This window comes from Mus musculus, chromosome 10 (genome assembly GCF_000001635.26).
Source record: "Mus musculus strain C57BL/6J chromosome 10, GRCm38.p6 C57BL/6J".
NCBI classification, from domain to species: Eukaryota; Metazoa; Chordata; class Mammalia; order Rodentia; family Muridae; genus Mus; species Mus musculus.
Genome location: NC_000076.6, coordinates 117215141 through 117228389, shown reverse-complemented (window position 1 = coordinate 117228389; position 13249 = coordinate 117215141). Strand labels below are relative to the sequence as shown.

The following is a 13249-nucleotide window of genomic DNA, read 5'->3' as shown; positions in this document are numbered from 1 at the left end:
TTATTTTCTCAGCACAACAGAAAAAAGCGAAGTCTAAAGTGAAAAGTGAAATTCCCATGATGCCCTTTTCACTCCGTGCCACCTCCTCCCCTCCCAATCTGCTGCAAGATAGCAATTCAGAAGGCACATTGTGCAGAGAGGATTGTCTGATCCGCGGGGCACAGATCCATGGCATGCTTTCAGGCTTTCAAGGGGGAGCTATTTTCATTACTATTACATAGGCAGACTTTCAAAGACCCAAGTGTCACTCTCAGAACTCAAAATGTTTCTGGCTAGTGAAAAAGAAGAAGTGTTCACTGGGAACCCTTGTTAAGATGATGTCTGCAAACCATCTCCACTGTACAGTGTTTTGTAGTGGAGACACTTAAAAACTATTGCTCTTCAAAAATTTGATCTATGCATTTATTTATGAATGTATTTATTTATTTATTACAGTAGTGTGGACCACACCTTTTATTTTATTCAATTACAAATTGTAACCATGACGATCGTTTGACAGCGCCACATCATCCGGGGTTTGTTCAGTGAGACCCTGGAAACTGCCTTCCCTGGAATTTTTGCTATGAGCGCCTCTTTCTCTGAGCACTTCTTGCATTTCTGGCTGTTTGACTCATCTCGTTCTTTTCCTGCTTTAGATCGGGAATAGCCATTTCTCCAAGGAGTCCTGGTTTCTTATAATAAATAATGATGTTTTAAAAATAAGTTCTTGGGGTGGGGGAGGCTCCGAGGACACACACACACACACACACACCATGGCATGCTCCCCACTCGTACCCCAAGATAAATGGAAAAAAAATACCTGGGACTCAGATGTCATTACTTCCACGCCCTATTGGTGGGGAAACCTAGAGGATACAGACATTTGCACTACACTTATCCCCAAGTCTTTTGAATTGAAAATACATCTATACCAATACCTCCATCACAGAATTCATTCTAATTTTTTTCCTTTTCCATCACTTAAGTTTCTTCTCAATTATCAATGTGCCATAATCGATATCCCAACATGACCCTGCTGTATAATAGATACCCTGCCCTCAGGCTCCTCCGTCTCGGTGGGTAGGGGGCTGCATTTTCCTCCATTACCTATGTCCCTTCTCTGAGGCACTATGCCAGGGATTCTCAACCTGGAGGCCCAATGACCCTTTCACAGGGGTTATATGTCAGATATTCTGCATTTCAAATGTGTTCATATTACTATACATAATGGTAGTAAAATTAGTTATGAAATTGCAACGAAAATAACGTCATGGTTGGGGTCACCACAGCATGAGGGGCTGTTAAGAGGCTGCCACATTAGGAAGGCTGAGAAGCACGGCACTATGCCAAACCTCTGTCCTGAGAGGAAGGAGGGCTCATGGTTGGTTGGTTCACTGTGCATCTTTCCTTTTTGAGAAAGGGTCTCCCTGTGATGCTCAGGCTGGCTAAAACTTTTTATCGTTTAGTTGTTTTGAGCCCACTCCATAACCTAGTCTGGTCTTTGAACTCTCAGCAAACCTCCTGCCTCAGCCTGTTGAGTGTTGAGGATACAGTCCTAGTCCACCATGCCCAGCTTGGCACTTCCTATTTAGCTCAGGCTAGCCCTGAACACTTCTGACCTCTGCCTTTTGAGTGCTGGGGTTATGAGTGGTTACCATCATACCTGGAAGATTTCTTCTCTGTTGTTCCTTTCCACATCCCAGACACCTAGAATAATGAGTGGAACGTGGTAGACTCTCATTACAACACGTTTTTCTTATTCTTCACTCTCCCATGATTCCAGGACAACAGCTTGAAGAAGACTAGGTCATACCTCAGGGCTGTGTAAATGTAGAGCAGAGACCAGCCATAAGAAATGTCACATGGCCTTTCCCGAGGAGGGAAGCAAGAAAAGACCAAAGCATCAACTGGACCAGAGTCCATCTTGGCAAACCGGTGAAACTACTGTGGTTACTCATGAGAGTATGGGTGAGGGGCCCCTCACAGGAACAGGGTTACCTCAAAGGCAACTGCATCACTGAAAAGCCCAGGCCCCAGTGGGTGGTGACTGGACATCCGACAACCCTGAGCTTGCTGGGTGGCTCTCAAGCAGCTCAGTAGGACAGAGTCTCCCCCAGTCAACTCCACAGGATGAGCACAGGCTCTGTCCTAGACTTCTGTCTCCTCCCTTCCCCCAATCATCCCTTCCTGCTTCTTTAACCTTGGGGGGGTGGGGTGGCGGCTCGTGTATCTTGTTAGCTTCAGAACTTCTTGAGCCTGTGAGTTGTTTACTTTCCAAGTCTCAGGAACCTCCTGTCTCCTTCCTGGAGGGAATGTCTCCCTTAGAAGCTCTAAGCTTATATCAGGTGATCAAGGAAGGGGAATGACATTTAGATATCAATTAAGAAACAGAGTTAGGACATACTCAAGAGCTGCCAGGACAACCTCAAAATACGGGATGACTATAGAAACAGCCAAGATTATCAAAAACAGGGGCTGGCAAAAGTAAAGGTACTTGTTATCAAGCCTGATGACTTTAACCAGATCTCTAGGACCCACATTCATTCTCTCTCTCTCTCTTTCTCTCTCTCAATAGATAATACAGTGAAAAAAAATACTTTTATTAAAGATTAGCAAAAATTGGGGGCTTAGTGGTTAAGAGCACTAGCTGCTTTTCCAGAGGACCTGAGTTCAATTCCCAGCAACCACATGGTGGTTCATAACCAATCTGTAGTGGGATCCGCTGACCTCTTCTGGTGTGTCTGAAGACAGCTACAGTGTACTCCCATACATAAAATAAATCTTTTCTTTAAAAATTAGCAAAAATTGATTGACCATGCTGTTAAATTCGCTTCTCGGTCTCCTGATTATTCTCATTGATTAGTGCTGTGCCCAGCCTTCATCAGAGAAGTTTATTGCAATGAGCAGTGGTTAATGCAGAAACCCAAAACTAGCCAAAACGCCCAGGAATAAGAGATGGTGGTGTGCTTAGCACTATTCGGGACAGTTGTACCACTCCTTCCAAGATTGGGGAATATTTCAGGGTATAAAGAGCCAGAGAATGGAGAGACATGTATCAAAAACGACACCTTCTGGCCACAACGTGGCCATTGCACTCATGAACTTACTGCAGCTGCGGTTATCTGCATAGGACCTGCGATTGCATGTTAACATTTCAACATGGATGGCGGGAGGGGTCCAGGGGCCTCACCCTTCCCAGAGGGACTATTGAAAATTCATGACTGTTTGGGAAAGAGATGCCATTTTCTTTAGTAAGGTACCACTGATAAATTACTCTTGCTTCGGTAAAGAATCCCACATCCATAGTAGGACAGGAAACGCCAATTAAAGCCAATAGGTCACGAACTAAGAGGGCATGAAAGTAGGAGGGGGGCTTGTTGGAAAGAAGAGTTCCAACTGGGGAAGGGTATGAGAGAGAAGAATGGTGAGTGAAAATAAGAACATGACCCTCTTAGGCATGGTTTAGGAGGTTTTTACTGTAGATAGGGAGAAAACAGATTCCCGACGAATCTGGAAAAGTCAGACTGAACATGGCCAGCAGAACAGATTGAGCCATGAAGAGCGGGAAGTGGAGTCATTTCTGTAGTGCCATCATGTTGGCCTTGGAAATCGAACTCAGGTCACAAGGCTTGGCAGCATATTCTTTACCAAGCCCACGCCCAGTTATCTGACCTGCCCAATCAGAAGCTTTGATTCCAGAGTCTATCATCTTGAAGTGTGTGGGGTTATCTCAACCCTAAAGCTACAAACGTTCACCATTTTGGTGCTTCCCTACCCTTAACTTCTGCCTAAAATTTATCCCCATCTCTCTTTATCCGCTGCAACAGCTCATCAGGCTCTTACCGGGGAAGGCTGCAGCCTCGCGCGTGCGCACTGTCTGCCTGAGCCCGTTGCGCATGCGCCGCCGCCCTCCCCCGCCCTTCCGCTCGGCTCTCCCAGCTCGGGGCTGAATGGCCGACCCCGACGCGGCGCGTGTGGAGGAGGTGGCTGTCCGGCTCCCCGAGCCCAGGCGACCCGCCCTCCTCCGGCTCGTGAGGGGAGCGGCTACCCCGCCGGCCTGAGCTCTCTCCCTGGCCGCCGCGGCTCCTTCCCGGGGACAATATGTTCAAGAGAATGGCGGAATTTGGACCTGACTCCGGCGGGAGAGTGAAGGTCAGTGCGCAGGCGCGGCGCGCGGGGCGGAAGCTCGGCGCTCATTGGGCCCCGAGTCCTCGTCACCGCCTCCGCACCGCCAAACACAAAGGTGCCGGGGTGGCTAGGGCATCAGTCGCAGACCCTGGATAGGCTCGTCCGTCTTGTCGTTCCCGAAGCCCCGTGCTGATAAAGTCAGCAAAGAGCGCTTAGCTTCGTTCGTGTTTAGTGAAGGTTGCTTAACACTGGACGTTGTGACACTCAGTTCCCTCCCATCTATATGTGTATTATTAATAGGGGTGGAGGTAAGAGAACGACTTGCAGGAGTCGGTTGTCAGGTGTCACCATGTAGGTGTGCTGTCCAGCCTGAGCTGCAGTCGTCTCTTCCCTGTGTGCCATCCCTCCAGCTCGCCACCCCCTCCCACCTTCCTACATCTGCTGGTTACTTTTTTTTTTAATTTTAAAATTTATTTTTATGTATATGAGTACACTGTAGCTGTCTTCAGGCACACCAGAAGAGAGCATCAGATCTCATTACAGATGGTTGTGAGCCACCATGTGGCTGCTGGGAATTGAACTCAGTATCTCTGGAAGAGCAGTCAGTGCTCTTAACCTCTGAGGCAGCCCTGCTGGTTATTTTTTAAGGTACCGGTTCAGGATGCTCTCCCCGTGCCCCTAAAAGGGGCTTCTACTTACAGATCTTATCACAGAAAGGATTTTTTTTTTTCCTTAAAAGAAATCACATCAGTCTACAAAAATTTTAAAATCCTCATCGGTGTCATATTATTTTTATTACCTTAATCATAGTGTCTATATATCCATAGCTGCCTTAACAGTATATGTAAGATGAGAAATCATCGAAAATCCTAAAGCCCTGAAATGCAATAGAAAGAAATACCAGGTAAAAGTCTGTGTTAGTATAAGAGGCTTTGTAGAGCTGTGCATTTGCCCAGGGTTTTAGGTAAGGCTTGGGGATGGTAGGAAGTGATTGCAGAGCAAAAGGTTCATGGGAAAACTCTTCTCTACTTGCACAAGTTAAATCTGGAAGTTTGTAGTTCAGGATAACTTGAGAAAGTTAGGCCTGTAGTCCTCAAATTGAGTTTCCTCCTTAGTAGCTGGGGAAGGGGTGGGGGTGAGGCAGGAACAAGATAGGCCCTTGAGAGGCCCAACCCAAGTGGCCTGTGTGTTCCCACTGTCCCCATCTCCTAGGCCATTCAGCTGTGAGCTGATCAGTATGCTAATCCCTTGGTAAGGTGCTTCTGTAGTCCAGGCGCCTCTCAGCCGCCAGCTGGGGACCAGCAATAAGCCTTTTGGGGGAGGGGGTACTCCATACCCAAACTGTATGTGCATAATAAGGATGACAGCAGAAAATGCTTGCCCTGAAATTCTCTCATAAACCGACCTTGGGTTTTGTGCTGTGCTTTGGTAAACACTGCCAGAGGCTAATCTAAAAGCCTTTCCCAGCCAGCAGAGCCGGTCACAATGGCAACTTGAACTCAGTAGCCTAGCTTTTAGGTTTGTGAAGGCATTTTGTTCTTCTCTAATCAAGTACTCAGGTGCTTTTACATGCAGAGCTCAGCAGGTAAAAGGCTTACCAAGTCTGATGACCTCAGTGCAGGCCTCAGGAAGGTGGAAGGAAGAGAATCTATTCCTTCAAGTCATCTGTGACCTCCTCATGTGCTGCACAGGGCGCCCAGCGTGCACACAAACACCCCAAACAACCCACTTTTCATGTGAGGACTGGGAACCAAACTGTAGCCTTCTGCAAGAGCAGCAAGCTCTTCAACCCCTGAACCATCTCCCCAGCCCCTCTCGTGGGAAGCATTGTGCCAACGTTAGTGAATGTGACGCTGGCTCGAGACGCCTGTTCTAAGTCAGCCCGTACGTGGTTAGACTGCGGCTCCCTAAACCAAGTCGCCGCGGCTCATGGTGTTTATCCAGGTGCTGGTGAAGTATTTACTGATTTTCAGCTTGCTTTTCTTTTAGGGGGTTACCATCGTTAAGCCAATCGTTTATGGCAATGTTGCCAGGTACTTTGGAAAGAAGAGAGAAGAAGACGGGCACACTCACCAGTGGACTGTGTACGTGAAGCCCTACAGAAACGAGGTGGGCATCGCTTTTCCCGGAAGGAGTGTTTGCGGTGCAGTCTGTTTAGTTGACAGTAAACTGAAATTGTGTATAGTAACTTTCCAAGTATGAGGTGGGTCCATTATAGACTCCCACCACTAGCCCCATCAGAAACAATAAAATGAAGCCCCTCATCTTCATGTAATTAATGAATCGGGTTTTCAAAAATGTCGTCTGAATAAAATTAAGATAAGGGGCTGGAGAGGTGACTCGGCAGGTAAACACGTGATACTCTTGCAGAGGACCTGAGTTGGTCCCCAGCACCCACGTACGGCAGCTCACGGGGATCCAGTGCTTCTGGCCTCCCGGGGCAGCCGTACGCACATACCCACACCCACACATGTGTACACACATCTGCACAAACGTGTTCACTTATGAATGCGTACATATGTATGGGCGGTCTTTATCAAGGGTGGGGGAGGAGGAAGTTGGTGCCTGCAGGCAATGTGAACAAAAAGTCCTGAGAGAAAGGGGGGGGGCTGTAATTCTGTTACCATGGAGACTTGCAGATGCCCAGGCTTCCTGGTCATGTGTGATTGCTGAGCTCCAGGCTCAGTGAGAGACCCTGTCCCCCCAAAATAAGGTAGAGAGCACTAGAGCAGGGTACCTGATGTGGACCCCTGGCCAGCCGTGTGTGCATCCCTCCCTCACCATACTCAAAGAAACTGTTTCTAAAAATTGGCTATAAATATGGTTTTCTAGGTATACTTCTATAAAAATACCCCAAATCTTGCTGTTGCTTCTGATGGAAGTCAGAATTAACTGAGAGTGTTATTTATTGATGCATATAAAAGCAGAATTTGAGCACCTCGGATAGTGGTGACACGTACTTATAAGCCCAACACTGGGCCAAGAAGATGGCAAGTTCCAGGCCAGTGTGGGCTACATAATAAGACCTGTCTCAACAGCCATGTCCCCTCAAAAACCCAGGGTTTGCAAAACAAGTGATGGGAAATAACTTGGCACTGGCTGACTGCCTTTCTTCCTCTTTATCCCCTGGCTGCTGCCCAGGCATAGTTCTTGGCTCTGTTTGTTGCTGTTGTATTAAATTGTTTTGGAGTTTTTGTTGTTGGGGTTTTTTTTTTTTTTTTTTTTTTGGTTGGTTGGTTGGTTTCGGGGGTGTGTGTGGCGTGTTTGTTTTGGTTGTTGGTGTGTGACAAGTTCTCACTGTGTAGTCCTGTCTGGGCTGTAGTTCAGCTGTGTAGACCAGCTGACCTCAAAACCAAGATCCTCCTGCTTCTGCCTCCCGTGTGCTGCGATTTAAGGAGTGTCACCGCACTGGCCTATTTTGTTTGATTTTTGGGAGAGGAAAGCAAGCTTTGAGTCTTGAGCTGTATCCGTGCCCCTTTTAAGACATTTTAGTTTGAAGCAGGGTCTGGCTGAGTTGCCCAGGCTGCTCTCAAGCTTTGTCATCTTTCCTTAGCCTCTTGGTTAGCTAGGCTGCCTCACTAGGCCAGCTAACTCGTGAATGTCAAAGGAACGGGCATCGTGTAAAATTGTGCTCGGATGCCAGATCTGGTTCCGTTGGAGAACTGATTTTTTTCTGTGTTTTAGGATATGTCAGCATATGTGAAGAAGATCCAGTTTAAATTACACGAAAGCTACGGCAATCCTCTAAGAGGTGAGGCACAGCTCTTGATTCATCGTGGAATAGTTATAAAGGGCCAGGGAGCAGGAACTAAGTCAGTAACTCACAGTTGTTTTCTTCCTCTTGCCCCGCTCTAGTCGTCACCAAGCCTCCATATGAAATCACAGAAACAGGATGGGGTGAATTTGAAATCATCATCAAGATATTTTTCATTGACCCCAACGAGAGACCTGTGAGTAACTTTTACCTTCGCAAGGAGGAAATGGGTCAGTTAATAACGGGCAAGTGTCACACTGACCGGGGGTGGGGGGTGGCTGGTGTGTTAGTGGTCTTGCCATAAGTTAACACTGCCCTTGTTATTTAGGATCTGTCAATTTAAACGCCACTCAGACAGGTCCCTAATAGGTAATTTGAAAGTGCTATTGACGGGGTGGGTTTTGGGGGCTTAATGTCCTAGCAAGGCTGGATATAAACAAATCTTATAACCCTAGTGTCTCAGGCTGGTAAAGTCCTTGCCAGCCCGGGCCACAGAGTTAAGGCCCTGAAACAGAAAACAACACAGACAAAAATGCAGAAAAGTCTTAACTCTCTACAGCTAATTAATTCAGGAGTTGGAGTCTGCCGAATGGGATGTGGGCCCCTCTGGGTGACTAGGGCACCTTCCCTATAGATGGAGACCCCATCAGGCCTTGTTCTTTGTCTGCCATGACATCACCTCTGATACCAGGGATAAAACAAGGTCAGCAGCCTGACCATCCCATGGCCAGTCCTTTTTTTTTTCCCCAAAAAAAAGTCTTACCCTTACTTATGTGTGGGGTGCACATGTGCAGTGCACACTTGTGGACGTTAGAGGATAACTTTTAGGGATTGATTCTCTCTTTTTTAAAGAGAAATTATTTATTTTGTGTGTATTGGTGTTTGCCTGAGCCACGAGCATAGCAGAGATCAGAGAGGGTGTTGGATCCTCTGGAATTGGAGTTCTGATTGGTGGGGACCACCGAATGCTGAGAACTGAACCTGAGCCAGCGCTCTTAGTCTCCTCAGCGCCTGGTTCTCCCCTTCCACTGTGCAGGCTCGGGGGCCAAACTCAGGTCATTTGGCTTGACCTGAGCAAGAGCCTCTACCCACTGAGCCATCCTGCCAGCCTGCTTGCTGGCTTTTTCCTTTTTCTTTCCTTTTTTTTTTTTTTTTTTTTTTTCCATTTTTTATTAGGTATTTAGCTCATTTACATTTCCAATGCTATACCAAAAGTCCCCCATATCCACCCACCCCCACTCCCCTACCTGCCCACTCCCCCTTTTTGGCCCTGGCGTTCCCCTGTTCTGGGGCATATAAAGTTTGTGTGTCCAATGGGCCTCTCTTTCCAGTGATGGCCGACTAGGCCATCTTTTGATACATATGCAGCTAGAGTCAAGAGCTCCGGGGTACTGGTTAGTTCATAATGTTGATCCACCTATAGGGTTGCAGATCCCTTTAGCTCCTTGGGTACTTTCTCTAGCTCCTCCATTGGGAGCCCTGTGAACCATCCATTAGCTGACTGTGGGCATCCACTTCTGTGTTTGCTAGGCCCCGGCATAGTCTCATTCTTTCCTTTTTTTAAAACACAGATTCTCACTGTGTAATCCTAATATTCACTGTATAACCCAATCTGGCTTCAAACTCAATACAATCCTCCTGGCTCAACCCCCAAAATGGCAGGCGTGCACCACTGTGCCTGACTCCTTGATGGGGAGACCTGAGCCTGTAGCATCTGGAGCTCCCACCTCTCCGGGCCTTTTTTTTTTTTTTGCTCTCTCTCAGCTTGTAGATTCTCTGCAGCATCTGTTGTCTGCTCCAGAGATGGTAAAGATACTGACGGTATCTTTACTGGGCCTGTGTAATTCATATCCTTTAAGATCATCTGCTGTTGTTTTAGTGATATTCTGGGGATTTGCCCTCTCTGTTCTCTACAGAGCCTTGTACTGTGTAAGGAGCTATGATTTAACTCCGCGCCTGCCCCACCCCTCTTGGTGCGTCATCCCATTACCCTTTCTGTTGGCTGAATCCTATCCGGAGAGGGCAGACCTCAGTAAGCTGAGTCCATCTGGTTAGATTTAGTGGCAAATATTTGTTCACTTTCTTCTGCGCTGAGGGCTTCTGTGATGCCTGGAGAACCGTTTCCTTGTAGTGACGTTAGCTTGCCCCTTGGGAAGTTTTGTGCCTGGAGATTGGTTTGCATGTTCTCCATGAGCTGTGTTGCTTTGTCAGCCCTTGTTGGGTACTGAGGGCACATGCGCTGTGGCACAGAGCCCCTCCTGCGGCCTCAGTGCACGGTGTTTAAAGACAAGGTGCTCTTGCGGGCCAGCATGCTACCTCCCTGCTGTTAACCGTGCTGCCGACCAAGCCCCTGGTGGAGCATCTTGCTCGTACTGGAGATTTCACTGTTGATTATTACTTTAGGAAACTTCCCCGCAGTCTAATTATATAGCCCAGGCTGCTGATACAGAACTCAGAAACCCTCCTGCCTCAGCCTCCTATGTGCTGGGATTACAGGCACGCTCCATCATACCAACCTTCAAATCTTTTTTTTCCAAGTAAATTTGTGAACTTTAATCTTCACAGAAAACCATTAAAATTCCCATAGCTTACTTGTGTTGTTTAGGGTACACTTACTCCCTGGGGGTGCTTGAGTAGAGCCTCACCTAACTCTGTAAAGTGCCCCTACTGAAAGGTGGACAGGGACGTGGCCCTGCTAGGAAAACAGAGAGCAGGAAGTTTGGGTGGTTTACCACCTAAGTTGCAATGGAAGCAAGATCTGAATTTGATGTATTTACTAATTCCGCCTCAGCCTACGCAGTGACAGTGTCAGGCGAGACTGGTGGCGCACGCTTGTAACCTTAGCCCTTGAGAAGTGGAGGCAGGAAGGTCAGCCAGAAGTTCAAGGCCTGCCTTCTGTTACTTAGTGAGTTCGAGGCCAGCCTCCAGGTCTCACAAGTCCAGGAAGGACTGACTCACTGACAGAAGTGTTCTGACCGTGGATAGAGTGACCCTGTGTGTGTTCTAGGTGACTCTGTACCACTTACTGAAGCTCTTCCAGTCTGACACCAATGCCATGCTGGGGAAGAAAACAGTGGTTTCAGAGTTCTATGACGAAATGGTAAGGCCGCATAACGAGAGGGGCGGGGCCAGGGGCGGGGCCAGGGGCGGGGCCGCGCTGAGTTTTCAACACATTGAAGTTGGAGACCTTTAGACTTACTGGGCTTTTTGTCTCGTTTTATTCCTTAAGATATTTCAAGACCCAACGGCAATGATGCAGCAGCTGCTTACGACGTCTCGCCAGCTGACATTGGGAGCCTATAAGCACGAAACAGAGTGTGAGCGCTTTTTTATGTTTAATTCTCAGCTCCTCCTTAATCCTCGTAAACCCTTAAGAAATGCCTGACTTTGCTGTCGTGTGGTAAAAGAAATGGGGGAGACTTAGAAATAACTGAGTGCGGTTGATAGGGAGCAAGGAAGTGTTTTCAACTGATGTCACAGTTAGGTTCCTGCACTGTGAACAGCAATGCTTGTGAGCAGCACTTACCTAGGGTGTCCACAAGGTGGCGATGTTGGCTGCAAGCAGGACTTTTTCTTTGTCAAATCAATACCATGCTAGCCAGCTTATAATTAAGTAGATACCCCTTATTTTGTAGTCAATATATTTATTCAGTAATGTTTACTATATCCAGCTAAAGTTTTTGTTTTTACTATTACTTTTGCATTGTTGGAGATTGAATCCAGGACGTCACCTAGGCATACTCTACCACAAGCTACATCACCAACCTCTAGAAATTTTCAAATAACACTCTTTTGTCAATATAAATGATCGTTTTACCTATCACAGGGTCTAGGTACTTTATACACATTGGTTCCTTTTAAGTCTTCTGAAGGGGGCTGGGGAGGTGGCCTAGTTGGTGAAGTCCTTGTATGCACAAGAACCTGAGGTTGGATCCCAGCAGCTCTGTAGAAAGCTGGATCTGGTAGCATGTGCCTGCAGCCCTGGAGCTGGTGATGCAGAGACGGGAAGGTAAGTGGGGCCTGCTGGCGGCTGTTCTCGCCCAATCACTGAGCCCCAGGTTCAGTGAGAGGCCCTGCCTTGAGACAGTAAGGTGGAGAGGGATGGAGGAAACCCAAGGAAGCTGAATCTCTGCCTCCACATGCACATGTGCACACACACGCACACACACGTGCACACAGACACATACATACAGCACCCACACAGTCTTCTCAGCAAATGACGTGAGGTCTGTGCCGTTACGGTTCATGTCGTAAGCAAGGCAGCGGGTGTGCAGGTGTCACGGCCAGTGGGGCTAGACCTCAGATTTAGACAGTTTCCTCTTTTGAAAGCAGAAGCTAGAGGCTTATTTTGGTGGTGTGATTTTATTATGTAAATTGTACCAGTGCATTAGTTCAGAATATTTTTGATTGGTTCACTGGCATTCCTTGGGTGTGTATGCTCCTTATTCCAAAGTAATGGTAAGTATCCAGAGGATACCAACAATGTCTCAAAGTCAACCGTGAGTTAGCAGCTGCAGCCTCAGCTTGGAGAGAGCAGTGTGGCTTCTCCGTGGGAGTTTAGACTTCCTCCCCGCTCCACCCACCCTGTTCAGTGCTCTGTCTCCATGCAGGAAGCGGTGGCCTTAGGAAGTGCTGTTTGTCCTCTGGTGTCATAAGAGGATGGGCTCACTCAGCTCAGCTCTTCTTCTTCAGTTGCAGAACTTGAAGTGAAAACCAGAGAAAAATTAGAAGCTGCCAAGAAAAAAACAAGCTTTGAGATTGCGGAGCTTAAGGAGAGATTAAAAGCAAGTCGTGAAACTATAAACTGTTTAAAAAATGAAATCAGGAAGCTTGAAGAAGACGATCAGACGAAAGACATTTGAGCAACTGGCGGTAAGTCGGCTGCAGAGCCGGGGCGCCGCGGAGGGACTTGCCACAGACGCTGCGGTGTTTCTGGGAGGAGCTGCGAGCGCGGTCCCCAGCCGGCCGTGGCTTTCTCAGAGAGGACTCCAGGTACCCACACTGTCAGGCTGCCTCCCGGGGCACATGTGTGCTCTAAGACTCGATGCTGGGTAGCATTCCACGACGTTAAGCACAACTTTTAAAGTGTTTGTTTTGTTTTAAATTGAACTCTATGTGTAGTTTATCCTCCTCAGGCAGGCGTAGCGGTTGTGTTGTAAAGTCTAACGTGTGCGGGTTTTGTACCTCTCTCCTAGGTAGGATTAGTGACTGGTATGTGTGTTTAGTTCTTCAGGTCCACATCTGCCCCGGTCTACCTCTTTTGTATATGATGTATCTAGGAAGTGTTTAATAAATGTAGTTTACTGCTCCTGTGTCTGCCTCTTGTGACTTCTCCAATCACTTTACCGCCTTGTGTTTGCAAATAAATGTTATTCTTTGAGAATTTTA

At 47.4% G+C, this 13249-nt stretch overlaps 1 protein-coding gene and 1 long non-coding RNA gene across 4 annotated transcripts in view; one reads left to right on the top strand and one right to left on the bottom strand.

Moving 5' to 3' along the window:
* Gm31963 overlaps positions 1 to 3904 on the bottom strand; it is a 26346-nt gene extending 22442 nt beyond the window's left edge. For 2 of the 3 annotated variants that reach the window (XR_872061.2, XR_872062.2), the window contains exons 1-2: positions 3823 to 3904; positions 1643 to 1799 (exon numbers count right to left, since the gene is read on the bottom strand). This is a non-coding gene — a long non-coding RNA (predicted gene, 31963). Of the gene's footprint in view, positions 1 to 401; positions 672 to 799; positions 846 to 1642; positions 1800 to 3822 lie in introns of those variants that run through there. The other variant, XR_380820.2, reaches the window with a different exon arrangement.
* On the top strand, positions 3883 to 13249 carry Yeats4 (YEATS domain containing 4). The gene is made up of 7 exons (NM_026570.4): positions 3883 to 4131; positions 6097 to 6216; positions 7792 to 7858; positions 7963 to 8057; positions 10869 to 10961; positions 11091 to 11178; positions 12554 to 13249. Exons 1-7 carry the CDS (start codon positions 4081 to 4083, stop codon positions 12721 to 12723), a joined length of 684 nt encoding a protein of 227 aa, NP_080846.1. The 5' UTR covers positions 3883 to 4080; the 3' UTR covers positions 12724 to 13249.

Bases quoted from the DNA above. Each gene is read 5' to 3' on its own strand.
- Yeats4 (NM_026570.4), top strand. From the start codon at position 4,081: ATGTTCAAGAGAATGGCGGAATTTGGACCTGACTCCGGCGGGAGAGTG. The intron at 4,132-6,096 runs GTCAGTGCGCAG...CTTTTCTTTTAG, and splicing joins ACTCCGGCGGGAGAGTGAAG to GGGGTTACCATCGTTAAGCC. The intron at 7,859-7,962 runs GTGAGGCACAGC...GCCCCGCTCTAG, and splicing joins CTACGGCAATCCTCTAAGAG to TCGTCACCAAGCCTCCATAT.